The 14,365-nt window shown below is 42.1% G+C and overlaps 1 protein-coding gene across 1 annotated transcript in view; it reads left to right on the forward strand.

Moving 5' to 3' along the window:
* Positions 1-11,523, forward strand: part of LOC149456751 (protein-lysine methyltransferase METTL21C-like) — a 34,107-nt gene extending 22,584 nt beyond the window's left edge. The window contains exons 3-4 of the mRNA XM_089684532.1: positions 7,105-7,222; positions 7,371-11,523. Coding sequence (XP_089540658.1) covers positions 7,105-7,222; positions 7,371-7,765 — 513 coding nt within the window. The 3' untranslated portion in view covers positions 7,766-11,523. The remainder of the gene's footprint in view (positions 1-7,104; positions 7,223-7,370) is intronic.
* Positions 11,524-14,365: the final 2,842 nt, after the last annotated feature.

Below are 14,365 nucleotides of genomic sequence, written 5' to 3' on the forward strand. Positions count from 1 at the left end.
TGGATCAAAGGGGTCTGGAGTGCAACTGGGCTAGGGGAACTGGCTTGAAGGAGGCCACCATGAGAGCCAGAACCCTTGTAGAAGCGAATTGAGGGGTAGTGTTGTAACTTGAGGGTCTGAGATCTAAACCTTAGGGAGGCAGTCTTCTCCTGAGGGAGGAAGATTCTGGCCTGGGATATATTCAAGATTATAACCAGGTACTCCAGATGATGAGAAGGCTCGAGGGCAGACTTTAGAATATTATTATCTATACAAAAGTTTTAAAGAACTGAATGGTTCTTTGGATGTTGGCAGACAAAGTTCTGGCTGAAGAGTTCTTCTGCCAGAGATCATCCAGGTAACCTGAGATAGGAATTCCTTGGGTTCATAGAAAAGTCAGAAGAGGGGGCAAGCACTTTTGTGGACACTCATGGTGTAGAGCAGAGCCAGAATGGCAGTGCCACAAACTGTAAGTGGTGGCCTCCTACAGCAAAATGCAGAAACTTATATAAAAATCAGGCAGAGCAGTGTCATAAACCAAACAGTGAAATAGTAAATAATAATAAATATACTAATAACGTTTAGCCCTCCACAAAGTGAAAGAAGCTTCTGCAGTGAAAAATGATATCTGTAAAAAGTCTCTTAAATTAAACGGGATCCATAAAACATCCTCCTATATTTTTCAACCTCTTGAAAAGGTGCCAAACTTCAACACTGTGTGTGTCTGCCACCTGAGTTTAATTATCCACTTACCAGAAGTATGTGACCTTGCTATTATTTCAGGTCTTGTGCACTTTTAGTGGGGTATCGATCCACTATAATTTTGATTTTTCTTCCAATTCACCATTGTAACAGCCACATCACATTGTACTCAGACAGCATATAAAAAAAGTTATGCAGTGCTTCAAATAGCAATATACCATTAAAAAAACACATTTTATATCAAATCACAAACAAAAACACAACTGGGAAAATTCACTCACATTTTATGGTGCTACAGTCTGCACTGATATAATAAGCTCCATTTGATTCACCCTCTGTGTCACTGCAACAAATCTATCACAGTTATATCAAATATCTTTTTACCAGTACCTCCGCATAACATTGCACCTCTGCTTGGCTCCAGAGTGCTACACTTGAAAGCTGTTGGAATGTCAGTACCAGTACGTTCCTTGGCCACACCTCCCGATGTGGTGTTTTATCACAAAAGAACTTTGTCTAGGGTCTCTGGAGCCAAGCAGAGGTGCTGTGAAGAGATACACATTAGTTGTGTTTTTGTCTGTGCTGTGAAATAAAAGGTGTTTTTAATGATATAATGGTATTTACAGTGCTGCATTTCTTTTTACATGCTGCTTGGGTACATTGTGATGTGGACTTTAAGGTGGTGAATTGGATCTAGTATACAGAATGTTAGTATATTTTCTATTATTAATTGTTACACTGTTTTGGTTTAAGATCCTAAATTACCTGATTTTTTATATGGCATTATTAGAAAGAGCAGATAGAGCACTTTTTTTGGTAATGTGGTTGTTTTCACATTTATAGTATTCTTAAAATAGTGCTGATTCTTTACATAGACATGAAAATGGGAATATGGAGATAGGCATCTTGTATGTCTACTGATGCCAGAAATTCTTCTTGTCTGAGGGAATTAATGACAGAACTTTGGAACACAAAGAAATCTGTTTATGAATTTTAAGTCCAGTAGATGCCCCCATTTGGTTTTGGGACTGTGAATAGGTTTGAGAAGAAATCCTGAAACCATATTAAAATAGACCTGGACAAATTGTGGCCTCAGGCATGCATTCAGCCCTTTGGCTGGCCCTGTCTGGCCCTTGATGCTACTCTCTGTGTAAAAAGAATTAATCGCTATCATAACTCAAATTAAAGCGGTTAGTAAACTCCCCTTGTTCTCTAATACCTACAGGTAAGCTTATAATAAGTCTCACCTGTAAAGTAAAGATCACCTAAACATGAACTGTTTAGGAGATATTTACATGTGTAGCAGCTGGTGATGTCACCGACACGTGTGCACTGCGCTCTCGATGGACAGCATGCCGTCCATTGACAGAGCTGTGTTGCAGCAGTGACTCCCGCGCACATGCATGGGAGTGACGTCATAGTGGCTCAGCCATTCAAATGGCCAGAGCCCGCAAGCCCAGATGGAAAACCAGGTGAAGATGGATTCCCTGTCAACGGTTACAGTGCGGTGCTGGAGGGATCAGTTTTTTAGGCAAGTCTGTCATAATGTGCTAGTATTCGGTGCATATTAACACATTATGACATTACCCTGTGGGGGGACCTTTTTTTATGTGGTTTACTACCCCTTTAATATTAAAACTTGTGAATAAAAAAAAGTATATGGTGTTGCACATGCATAATACCATGCAATCATTAACAACAACTTGTGCAATATAGTGAAAAAACAAATCAAGTCCAAAGGTTCAAACTGCTAAGGTGAAAACATACTGTGAATAAGTCTATGTGATAATCAGCCACCTGGACACTTCTCTTCACAAATCACTCTGTGCATAAAAAAATATATCACCAATTCATGTCATCCAATTGTGTTCTCATATGTATAGTACTATGCAAAAGTTTTAGGCAGGTGTGAATAAATGCTGTAAAGTAAATATGCTTTCAAATCAATATTTATTGTGAATACCCTTTGGATTCAAACTAGCATCAATTCTTACACTTGCATACTTTATACACTTGCACAAAGTAAGGGATTTTGTTGGATTAGAGTCAGGTGTATGATTAACCAATTATACCATACAGGTGCTTATGATCATCAATTTCATATGTAGGTTGAACCACAGTCATTAGCTGAAACTGAAACAGCTGTGTAGGAAGCTTAAAACCAAGTGAGGAACAGTCAAACTCTGCTACTAAAGTGAGTTTGTGGAAGACGGTTTATGTCACAGATCATACACCATGGCAAGAATGAGCACAGAAGGTAGTTATACCGCATCAGCAAGGTCTCTACCAGAGAAAGATGCCTAAACTGACGGGTTTCAAGATGTGCTGTTTAAGCTTTTTTGAAGAATCACAAAGAAACCCACAACATTGAGGACCCTAGAGGCAGTGGTCAGCCAAGGAAACTAAATGCAGCAGATGAAATACATCATGCTTACTTCCCTGTTACATTGGAAGATGTCCAGCGGTGCCATCAGCACAGAACTGGCAGGAACCAGAGGGACCCAGGTACACCCATCTACTATGCAGACAAGTCTGGCCAGAATGGCCTTCATGGAAGAATTTTGCTAAAAAAGCCATATCTCAGACGTGGAAGCAAGGCTAAGCAACTCAACTATGCATGAAAACACAAGAACTGCGGTACAGAAAAAATGTCAGCAGGTGCTCTGGACTGATGAGTCAAAATTTGAAATATTTGGCTGTAACAGGAGGCAGTTTGTTTGCTAAGGGCTGGAAAGCATAGTTGCCAACTAGTCCCAAAAACGTTTTTAGGGACACCCTTATTTTCTGTGCATCCAGAAAGCCACTGTAGGCAGGGCATTACTTTAATTAGGAGTGAGACATTCTTTTATTATAGGCGTGGCTTACAAAAAGCAAGGAAAAGAAAAATGCAGCTTAGCGCAGTGAAAAGTGGGTGTGGTTTAAATTATGTTAAATATTGGGTGTGGCTTAAAGGGGGTGTGGTTATGTGTGTTGTGGACCATTGAAGATCCCTGTGCTTTAATATCTCTATAGTGGGGTATGAGTAATCCCAGTCCTCCCAGTACATACCAGTAAAGAAGAACCCAGCAGCAGGCTGTTGTTCAGGGCTGACCCCATGTGTTGCAGCTAGATGGATATAATATTCCAATCCTATTATAGCTCCTCCCAGTACATACCAGTATAGAATTCTCCTATGGTGGGGTTGGAGGGATCCCAGTCCTCCCAATACATACCAGTGGATACCAATATAGCATTGTCTTATGGAGGGTATATGTGATTCCAGTCCTCCTAGTACATAACAGTATAGAAAAATTCCCTTATGGGGGGTACATGTGATCCCAGTTCCTCCCAGTACATAACAGTATAGAAGAATTCCCTTATGGTGAGGTACATGTGGTCCTAGTCCTCACAGTCCCCCCAGTACATACCAGTATATACAAATTCACCTATGGTGGGGTAGGAGTGATCCCAGTCCCTCCAGTACGTACCAGTATAGAAGATTTCCTCTACGGTGGGGTATATGTGATCCCAGTCCCCCCAGTACATACCAGTATAGAAGAAGCCGGCAGTGGCCAGTTGCTCGGGGGAAGAGCCTGGTGTGTCGTGGCCAATTGCGAAAGGTCCCCATGCGGTTGGTCATGTCCAGTAGTTTGGGGTAGACAGCATCGTTGTCTTCCTGCTCCCCAGGCAGTCGGTGGATCTGGCTGAGGATGTGTCCATCCACTATGTGGGGTTCCCCAGAGACAGGGACATGCTAGGCTTGGTGCCCTGGAGAAAGGGACAGATTTGGAAGTTTTTGCGATGTTTGGTTTGTCCCCGGACTCCCAGCTCTGGAGGATCCCCCCACAGGAGAAGCACGGCACCCAGTCCCCAGGAAGAAGAAGCTGGCCCAGGCCTGGTGATGGGGGGACCCTGAGCCTGACCAGTCCCAGAATGTCAGCAGGCGGCTCATCTCCCTCTCAATCCCAAACTTCACCACAGGAACCCAACACCTCCCACCCTGAGTCCATGGTCAACCGCTCACACTGCCCACAGTCACTGGGGGAGAGGAGCAGCGGAGGTTCTGGAGGAGACCAGGACACAGTCAGCATCACACCGGGGGATAGGAGAGAGCAAAACAGCAGTGGTGCCGGCCCTGTACATCTCTATGTTGCTTCACACACAACCTCACATGTGCACCCAGCAGAAGGCAGTCCAGGAGCTCCCCCTCGAGTCCCACCCAATCAGTCTTCAAGCCATGCTGGCCCTGCCCCTCGGGGATGTTCAGTCTGAGTGGAGCCACCTGTGAGAGCTCCTTGAAATGGGGGAGCAGGTAGGTGGGAGGGATTTCCATCCCTGGGAAGCAATGACTGGAGGTTTTCTGCCTCTCGAACAGCCAATCTTCTCTCTGAATGTTCCCATGTGAGTGACATAGTCTGCGCCGGGCACCTGCGGCACTGGCTGTGACTTTCCGTGATTTATATGGATTTTCTGGACTCGGCCCGGGACAACGTCAAGCCGAGACAGCTGTCAAATTTCCGTGATCACCCCAGCTAATCCGTGACTGTTGGCAATTATGAGAGAGCAGTACAATAATGAGTGTCTGCAGCCAACAGTAATGCATGGTGGAGGTTCTCTGCAAGTTTGGGTCTGCATTTCTGCATGTAGAGTTGGCGATTTGGTCAGGATCAAAGGTGTCCTCAATGCTTAGAAATACAGGCAGATTACCTATCCATCATGCCATATCATCGGGGAGGTGTGTGATTTGTCCACAAATTTATTCTGCAGCAGGACAATGACCCCAAAACATACAGCCAATGTCATTAAGAACTATCTTCAATATAAAGAAGAACAAGGAGTACTGGAAGTGATGGTTTGGCTCCCACAGAGCCCCGATTTCAACATCATGGAGTCTGTCTGGGATTACATTAAGAGACATAAGGATTTTTAAGGCAGCCTACATCCACAAAAAATCTGTGGTTAGTTCTCCAAGATGTTTGGAACAACCTACCTACCAGGTTCCTTAAAAAACTGTATGCAAGTGTACGCAGAAGAATTGATTCTGTTTTGAACACAAAGGGTGGCCATACCAAATACTGATTTGATTTGGATTTCTCTTCTTTTCATTTACTTTCCATTTTGTTAATTGATAAAAATAAACTATTAACACTTCTATTTCTGAAAGGATTCTTAATGTACAGCATTTTTTCACACCAGCCTAAAACCTTTGCACAGTAGTGTAGATCAGAAAAGGATAATAGATATTCTCACAAATAGACAAGATCAAAATCATTCAAAACAAATGAACAGTGGTGAGAAATCAAACTCCATAGAGCAGCTGTATCTCTCATTTGTATGCTGGCAAATACCTCACTCTGTGGTAAGGAGGCCACGCCTCTGTAGATACCTGATGATGTCAGGGGGATGTGGCTCTGCCCTCATGTGTTTATATCCCAAAGGCAGGACTTCATAGGACAGTGATCAGACACATGATATGTGATATATATGTTTGAAACACTGCACAATATTAGTATTATTTTAACATTTACTATTTATGCGTGTGAATCACAGGGTGTGCAAGCCTATTCATAATCCAAATAAGATTTTTGTACATTTGGTACTGTGCAGTAATAGCTAGGGAGTTTTCATTATTTCTTAGGAACTGTATGGTGTTTAATTGAGAACTGAAATGGCAGGGTCCACTACCAGAATAGACCATTACTTTTTAAAATATTTGCTGTAGGATAAATATCATCAAAAAGCTTAGAAGTATAGACCTGAAATCATAGTCATTCCTCATGAAGTGCACTATCAATCTGTGCATGTGTGGAAAAAGTCTTTTTAGACTTAGCCAGTTGCATACTACCCACAGCAGTCTGATTTGGCTGTGGAGAGTAAGGTGATGTTTGGCAAAGACTAGTGTGCACACCAAAATTAATGTTTTGACAGTGAAGGCATTTAGCAAGAAGCCATAGCTTGTATCTCAAATTAAAGGAAATTCCTCCACTGTCTCTGATACATAATCCTAACTAGGATTGTAATGTTGTCACCCCAGCAGTGATGTTACCCCTTGCCGAGTTCTCTTCTGCTCAATTATAGAACACTTCCCCCACTGTTTTTGTGATATAAGTTCAACAGAGGCAGAGAACACAGAAAGTTGGGATCTCCCTGGATGTCTGGTAGGATCAACAGTTATTATTATTATTATTATTATTATTACTACGAGTTTATATAGCGCCAAAGGGTTTGCTCAGCGCTGTACAATAGGGGGGGACAATACATGGCACAGTACAACAAAGACAGACAGCGTACGAGGTTATTGTATATTATTCATTTTGGGGGAAATGAGTGTGGATTGCAGGGATGTGCTTAGTGTTTTTTTTACTACACATAGACATATACTTTAGTGATGCACATGTGTATTCAGATCTCCATTGTATGTCACTTGTTACTCATCTCTTGCAGGCCAAGGCATTATGTTACTTCTTGGAAGAAAACCAAGATGGATTTGACTTGAGAGACAAGAAGGTTCTTGAACTTGGCTCTGGAACAGGACTGGTATCGATTGTTGCATGCATCTTAGGTCTGTGACTGGTCTACTATTTGGTGTGCTTAAACTAACTACAGGAGAGATTACATCTATAATTTAACCATATTTTAATAGTTTGTTTGCTTCAACATGCATCACTAACGCTTGTACAGTACAGTATGATACCAATTTCCTCTTCCAGGAGCTCACGTCATAGCAACTGACTTGCCCGATGTACTTGGCAATCTGAGATTTAATATGTCAAGAAACACAAGAGGGCGTTGTTTGCACATGCCCGAAGTGAAAGAACTGGTATGGGGTCAAGACCTTGAATCCAACTACCCCCAAATCACTTGTGCGTTTGATTATATTCTTGCGGCAGATGTAGTCTACCACCATACCTGTCTGGACCAACTTCTGGAAACTATGAAACACCTGTGCCAGCCTGGAACACAGTTAATATGGGCTAATAAATTCAGATTGAACACCGATTTTGATTTTTTAGCAAAGTTCAACAAGTCTTTTCAGACAGAAGTGCTGGCAGAGTTCCCAGATTTAGAGGTTAAAATCTTCAAAGCAAGACATAAAATAGATTAGACATACATGGCAAGTCATTTATTCATTAGGATTGTGTGTATTTTTAAATGACTAATATTTGTTGCCAAGTTTGCAGTAATAACTGTCAGCGACACCAGTAGCTGAATTTCTTATAAGTAGCTTAACATAAAGTAGAAGAAAGTATCCAATAATTCCATCATGAATTAAGAGTAAGGATTCACTAAATAAATACTTCATTTTAATCACTTTCATTAACACATTTTTCTACTTTTTAAAAGCTGAATTATGGGCACTGGCAAAAATGACATACAGTATACGATATGATAGTATATGATCCACTCTAGTCAACACCATGGAAGTGTGTCTAAATCTTAACACAAATTTCCATGTATTGCAGTTAAGTGGCCTTAAATGTGGTTGCTGTATTCGTTTTCAGACAGAGATCATTTTCAGTACGTACAGAAAATACCTGTAGATCTTGTCAGAAATGCATTGCCCTTGTCACTTCCTTTGAACTGAAAAAAGGCACAAATATCTTTATTTTTATCGGCTAAACTATTAGTCCCCTCAATCCCCTCATGTAATGGAAATAAACAAGGACAGATACAGTATGTTTAACTGCTTCCCGACCACCCTATAGGAGAAATACTGTAGTGCTACAGAGTGGCACGGGTGCGCAAAATCACGTATATATACGTGATTTTGCATTTTTGGGTAGGGGGTGCGCGCAAACCCTACCCGCTGCGCCATTCAAAGCCACAGCTGTCAATCATCGGGTCCCAGTCGGTGATTACTCGCCGGCGCCCTGTGATTTCCGAGGATCTCCGACGGGGGGGGAGAACTCTTTTGTTTACTAACAGTTCTCCTCCCTGTCACCTCGGGCACACTGCTTTGGATGGCTGTGCACAACACAGCCATCCAAAGCAGTGTGATTACAGTGAAGCACACTGACACTGCCCCCTAGTAAAACACTCCCAGCACACAGTTAACCCTTTGATCACCCCTCATGTTAATCCATTCCTGCCCAGTGCCATTAGTACAGTGTCAGTGCTTTTTTTAGCACTGATTACTGTATTGGTGTCTCTGGGGATGTCAGTGACACCAAGTCAGTTCCCCTCAGTGTCAGAATGTCCGCCGCAGTCCCGCTATAAGTTGCTGATCGCCGCCATTACTGGTAAAAATAAAAAATAAAATCCCAGTATATATACCGCCATTTGTGAGCACTATAACTTTCACGTAAACCAATTAATTTACACATAAATGGGATTTTTTTTAGCAAAGATATGTAGCAGAATACATTTTGCTATAAATTTATGACAAAGTTTGATTTTTTCCATTTTTTTACTGGACGTTTAATAGCAAAAAGTCAAAAATATTGTTTTTTTTTTTTTATAGCACAAAAAATAAAAAACGCAGAGGCGATCAAATACCACCGAAAGACAGCTCAATTTGTGGGGAAAAAAGAACGTAAATTTAATTTGGGTGCAGTGTTGCATGACTGCACAATTGTCAGTTAAAATAACGCAGCACTGTAACACAAAAAATGGCCTGATCAGGAACGGGAGTAAATCCTCAGGAAGGCAAGTGGTTAAAGTCCAGCCTGTCACATCCATGGCTACCTCCACCAATGGAGAAATGAGTGTAGACCTGGAAAAAGCTTGAAAAAAAAACAATGCATCAACCACATCTGGACTGATAAGCAGCAATAAATTAAATTTTTTGCTTTTATGTTTTTATATGCTTTAAAGCAAAACGAAACCCATTGATTTAACGGTTTTAAAAAACAGTTACATTCCCTGCATGTCGGGAATACTAACTGTCACATTTGCTCTCAGTCAAACTGTTAAACCATCAAATGGCTGGTGTCATAACTGATCACATGTGCAGCACCATGGCAGTTGCAGATCAAATAGATGCCAAGATGGCAGCTTTCTTGGCTGAAAAAGGCAGGAGGGTTTAGTTCCACTTTAAGCAGTCACAGTAACAGGTTTTCTTTTGGAAAAGGTAAATGAAAAGGCTGACCATTGTAAGTACCCCTCTGAGTATAACAGTTTGTCCCAAATGCTGTAGCTGTCATTTTTGCTGGTCAGCTTGGTCTGCATGTAAATGTTGAGAAAAATATAAATAAAAGCATGTGAATTAACAAAAAGAATACAAAGTATCATTACAATTATTAATTCCATACAGTTACCAGAATACAATATTTTCCTTTTAAAGTGAAATTTCACTAAGAAATCAAAGTTCTGTTCATTGCATTGCAAGGATTTTAGTCAACTTCACTGTAGACCTGTGCCTGCTCTGAGTTCTGCCTGCTATAATCACCTAATCAGTCTATGTGTCAGGAAAATTAGGAAATTACAGGAACTTACTGTGCATACAGAACACCCTATATTACCATTTTTATCAGCTTATACATTTATAACCGCTTCAAACTGAAATGGAAAGGAAATGTTAAATATCAATAAATTATAAAATTGGTCATGTTTAACAAGTTCTCACCCAGTCAATAGCAGATTGATGGCCAGTCAAGCCCTTCTTCCCTCCGGGTGGACGTCATATGACATCCACCCAGAGAGACGAAAGGTTTGACCGGCCATCAACGTCCTCTGGGTCACGCCGTTCATGTGTGCCCCTGGGGTACGCAGCACGGTGATCGGTGGTGCGCTGTATCTAAGGGATAAAGAGCTTATTAGCTCTTTACCATGTGGTCATCTGTGTCCAGCTGTGTCCAGTCACAGCTGATCACATGTAAACAAATGCTGGTTATCGGCATTTCGTTTCCTCAGAGCTGTCACTGTCTGTGCAAAAGGAAAGCCAATAATCGGCTTTCTTGTGATAGGGGACATTTACACTGATTATCAATGCAGTCCCATCAGTGTCAATCTGTGTCCATCAGTGCAGCATATCAGTGCCTATCAGTGCAGCATATCAGTGCCTATCAGTGCAGCCTTATCAGTGCAGCTTATCAGTGCCCATCCGTGCCACCTCATCGGTGCCCCTCAGTGTAGCCTCATTGGCGCACATCAGTTAAGAAGTAACTTTACTTATTTGCAAATTTTTAGAACAGAAACTAAGAAAGGGATTTTTTTTCATAATGTTCTTTTTTAGTTTGTTTAGCAAAAAAAAAAAAAACACTGGTGATCAAATACCACCAAAAGAAAGCTCTATCTACTCAAATTAATTTTTTATTATTTTTTTGAGACACAGTGTTGCATGACTGCACATTTGTCATTCAAAGTGTGACAGCACTTAAAGTTATATAGGTTGTATCGGCGTGTTAGGGCTCATTCACACCAATACTGTTTCTTAACATTATCATTAATATTATGTCACACATTAACATGTTAATTTCAGTGGACTGCCAACACACGTATAAGGGACCTAAAATGGACATGCACCATTTTTTCTGACACGGCACCTGGTAGTGGACTGTGGACTTCCAATATCTAGAGATTGTATCTCTGTGTCTCTGGCTGCTGTCAGGCAATGCCTGACCTAGTTACATTTGAAATTTTTCATGCAGCCAGGGAGTATGGAGAGTATTGTAACTTTGGAAGAACCAACAATTTTGTAGATTGCATCTTGTTGTAGGCTGCTGTAACTATTCACACCTTCATCATATATTGGGGTGTCTTCCATATGATTGTAGGCATCTGTGCCAGGCACCTGAAGACATGAGGAACAGACACTAAAGAGTAATAGGAAGAGTAGTCAGTACGAGTGCCTAGGATTGATCCTCCTCTGATCAGCCTTCCCAATTTCCTACTCCCATTCTGCAAAAAAAAAAAAAAAGGGAATCTCCCTTTAAAGTGCATATATTGAGTGTCCTGGTAACTCCTCCCTCAGAAAAGCAGAGTTACTCAAACTATGTAAAAGGGTGATCTGCATACGATATTATCATATCTGATGGTTGGCTGGTTTTGTATAAAGCTTTCATATTACATTGGGAGTTGGGTCCAGAATGTTCTCAGAGGGTACTTTGTGTTGGAGTCAAAATGGTTTATTTTCTAAAGCCGAAAAAGTGCAATATTAGGCTTGTGTCTGCATAGAAACCAATCAACTGCAAGGTTTTATTGACAAAGTGTAATTGAACAAGCTGAGGTTAGAAGTTAATTGGTTTCTATGCAAAATAAGCCTCATTTTGCACTCTCCAGCTTTAGTAAAAACACCCCAAAATGTCATGAATCTGGGTGAGTAGAGAATGTTCCATGTTCAGGATGTTGATAGAGGTCATGGCGGAAAAAAACGGATATTAGTGAAGATGGGGTTGAGAGGTCTATACCATGTGGATCAAGGGAGAATAGCAGGTGATCCCGGCATTGTAGTTATAGAGAGGCTAGGAAGAGACTGCATTGATTGGGGCCTATGAGTTGGTTCAAGCTATGGCAATGCTTACAGAATAGAGGAGATCTGTTTCTCCAAGACAGAGAGTCTTGTGATCTTCTGCATGGAAGCAATCTGCAAAGTCTGGCAAACCTGTTCAACTCATTTGTTTGGTTGTGGACAATGTGTTGATACCTATTCAGGGAGGTTTATATCAACAAATGAATGACATTGTCTGACAGTCTTATACGATTAAAGTAGCAGGGCATGGAAGTGCAATAGGGATTGCCTAAAACATATAACAAAGTCATGGAAGGATGTTCATCTTGAGGACACTGACTCTAGACAAAATAAAAATTGTGGAAAACAGCAAGGATAGTGCCAGAGGGTTCTAAAAAGTAAATGGAAAGTAGTTTTTTAGTAGTGACATCAATACTTTTTGTGTCAATGACACAAAAATGCATGTAGGTAAAGATTTCCTACTTTTCCCAAATTTCCCAGTATACATATCAAATTCAATTCAGCATAATAGCCAGTCAGCCAGCATTTTCAGGAGATCAGCACTGGTTGTATTGAGGAATATACAATGCGCAAAAAAATTAAAGGAACACGTTGAAAACACATCGATCTCAATGGGGAAAAATGTCATGCTGGATATCTGTACTGATATGGACTGGGTGATGTGTTAGGAACGTAAGGATGCAATATCTTTTGATGGAAATGAAAAGTATCAACCTGCAGAGGACTGAATTCAAAGACACCCCGAAAATCAAAGTGAAAAGATGATGCAGCAGGCTAGTCCATTTTGTTGAAATTTCATTGCAGCAACTCAAAATGGTACTCAGTAGTTTGTATGGCCTCCATGTGCTTGTATGCATGCCTGACAACGTCGGGGCATGCTGCTAATGAGATGACAGATGGTGTCCTGGGGTATTTCCTCCCAGATCTGAACTAGGGCATCACTGAGCTCCTGGACAGTCTGAGGTGCAACCTGGCAGTGTTGGATGAACCGAAACATGATATCCCAGAGGTGTTCTATTGGATTTAGGTCAGGCGAGCGTGGGGGCCATTCAATGGTATCAATTCCTTTATCCTCCAGAAACTGCCTGCATACTCTTGCCACATGAGGCTGGGCATTGTCATGCACCAGCAGGAACCCAGGAACCACTGCACCAGCGTAGGGTCTGATAGTGGGTCCAAGGACTTCATACCGATACCTAATGGCAGTCAGGATGTCATTGTCTAGCCCAGCAATGGGCAAACTACGGTCCGCGGGCCGTATACGGCCCGGTGGACCTTTTAATCCGGCCCGCGGAGCTAGGCTCCCGCTAGGCTCCTCTCACAGTGCGCCCTGGAGATTGCCGATCGGCTGCTAATGCCTGAAACTGGCACATGCGCAGATACGTCGAGGGGGACAGATCCTCACAGGAGACAGATTTTCATGCTACACGGGAACGGCGCGGGAACACGGCGAGAGGAACGCGCGGAGCAAAGGTAAGTGAATTGACACAGGGGGGACTTGGGGACTTAATATGGGGGATGAATTAATATGGGGAATGAATTACTATAGGGGGGATGAATTACTATGGGGGATGAATTACTATATGGGGGATGAATTACTATGGGGGATGAATTACTATATGGGGGATGAATTACTATATGGGGGATGAATTACTATAGGGGATGAATTACTATGGGGGATGAATTACTATATGGGAGATTAATTACTATGGGGGAATATTACTATACTTACTATGGATGACACATACACATCATTCATCTACTCTTGGTCCGGCCCCCGGGTCCAATATATTAATCCATTGCGGCCCTCAAGTCAAAAAGTTTGCCCACCCCTGGTCTAGCCTGTAGAGGTGTGTGTGTCCCTCCATGGAAATGCCTCCCCAGACCATCACTGATCCACCACCAAAACAATCAAGCTGAATGATGTTACAGGCAGCATGATGTTCTCCACGGCTTCTCCAGATCCTTTCACGTCTGCCACGTCTTCAGGGTGAACCTGCTCTCATCTGTGAAAAGCACAGGGCGCCAGTGGCAGACCTGCCAATTCTGGTGTTCAATGGCAAATGCCAATCGAGCTCTGTGGTGCCGGGCAATGAGTACAGGGCCCACTAGAGGCTGTCAGGCCCTCAGGCCACCCTCTTGAAGTCTGTTTCTGATTGTTTGGTCAGAGACATTAACACCAGTGGCATACTGGAGGTCATTTTGTAGGGCTCTGGAAGTGCTCATCCTGTTCCTCCTTGCACATAGGAGCAGATACTAATCCTGCTGATGGGTTAAGGACCTTCTACGGCCCTG

Source organism: Staurois parvus, unplaced genomic scaffold (assembly GCF_062004578.1).
Source record: "Staurois parvus isolate SC_StPar_1 unplaced genomic scaffold, SC_StPar_1.0 ptg000349l, whole genome shotgun sequence".
In the NCBI taxonomy this organism is placed as follows: Eukaryota; Metazoa; Chordata; class Amphibia; order Anura; family Ranidae; genus Staurois; species Staurois parvus.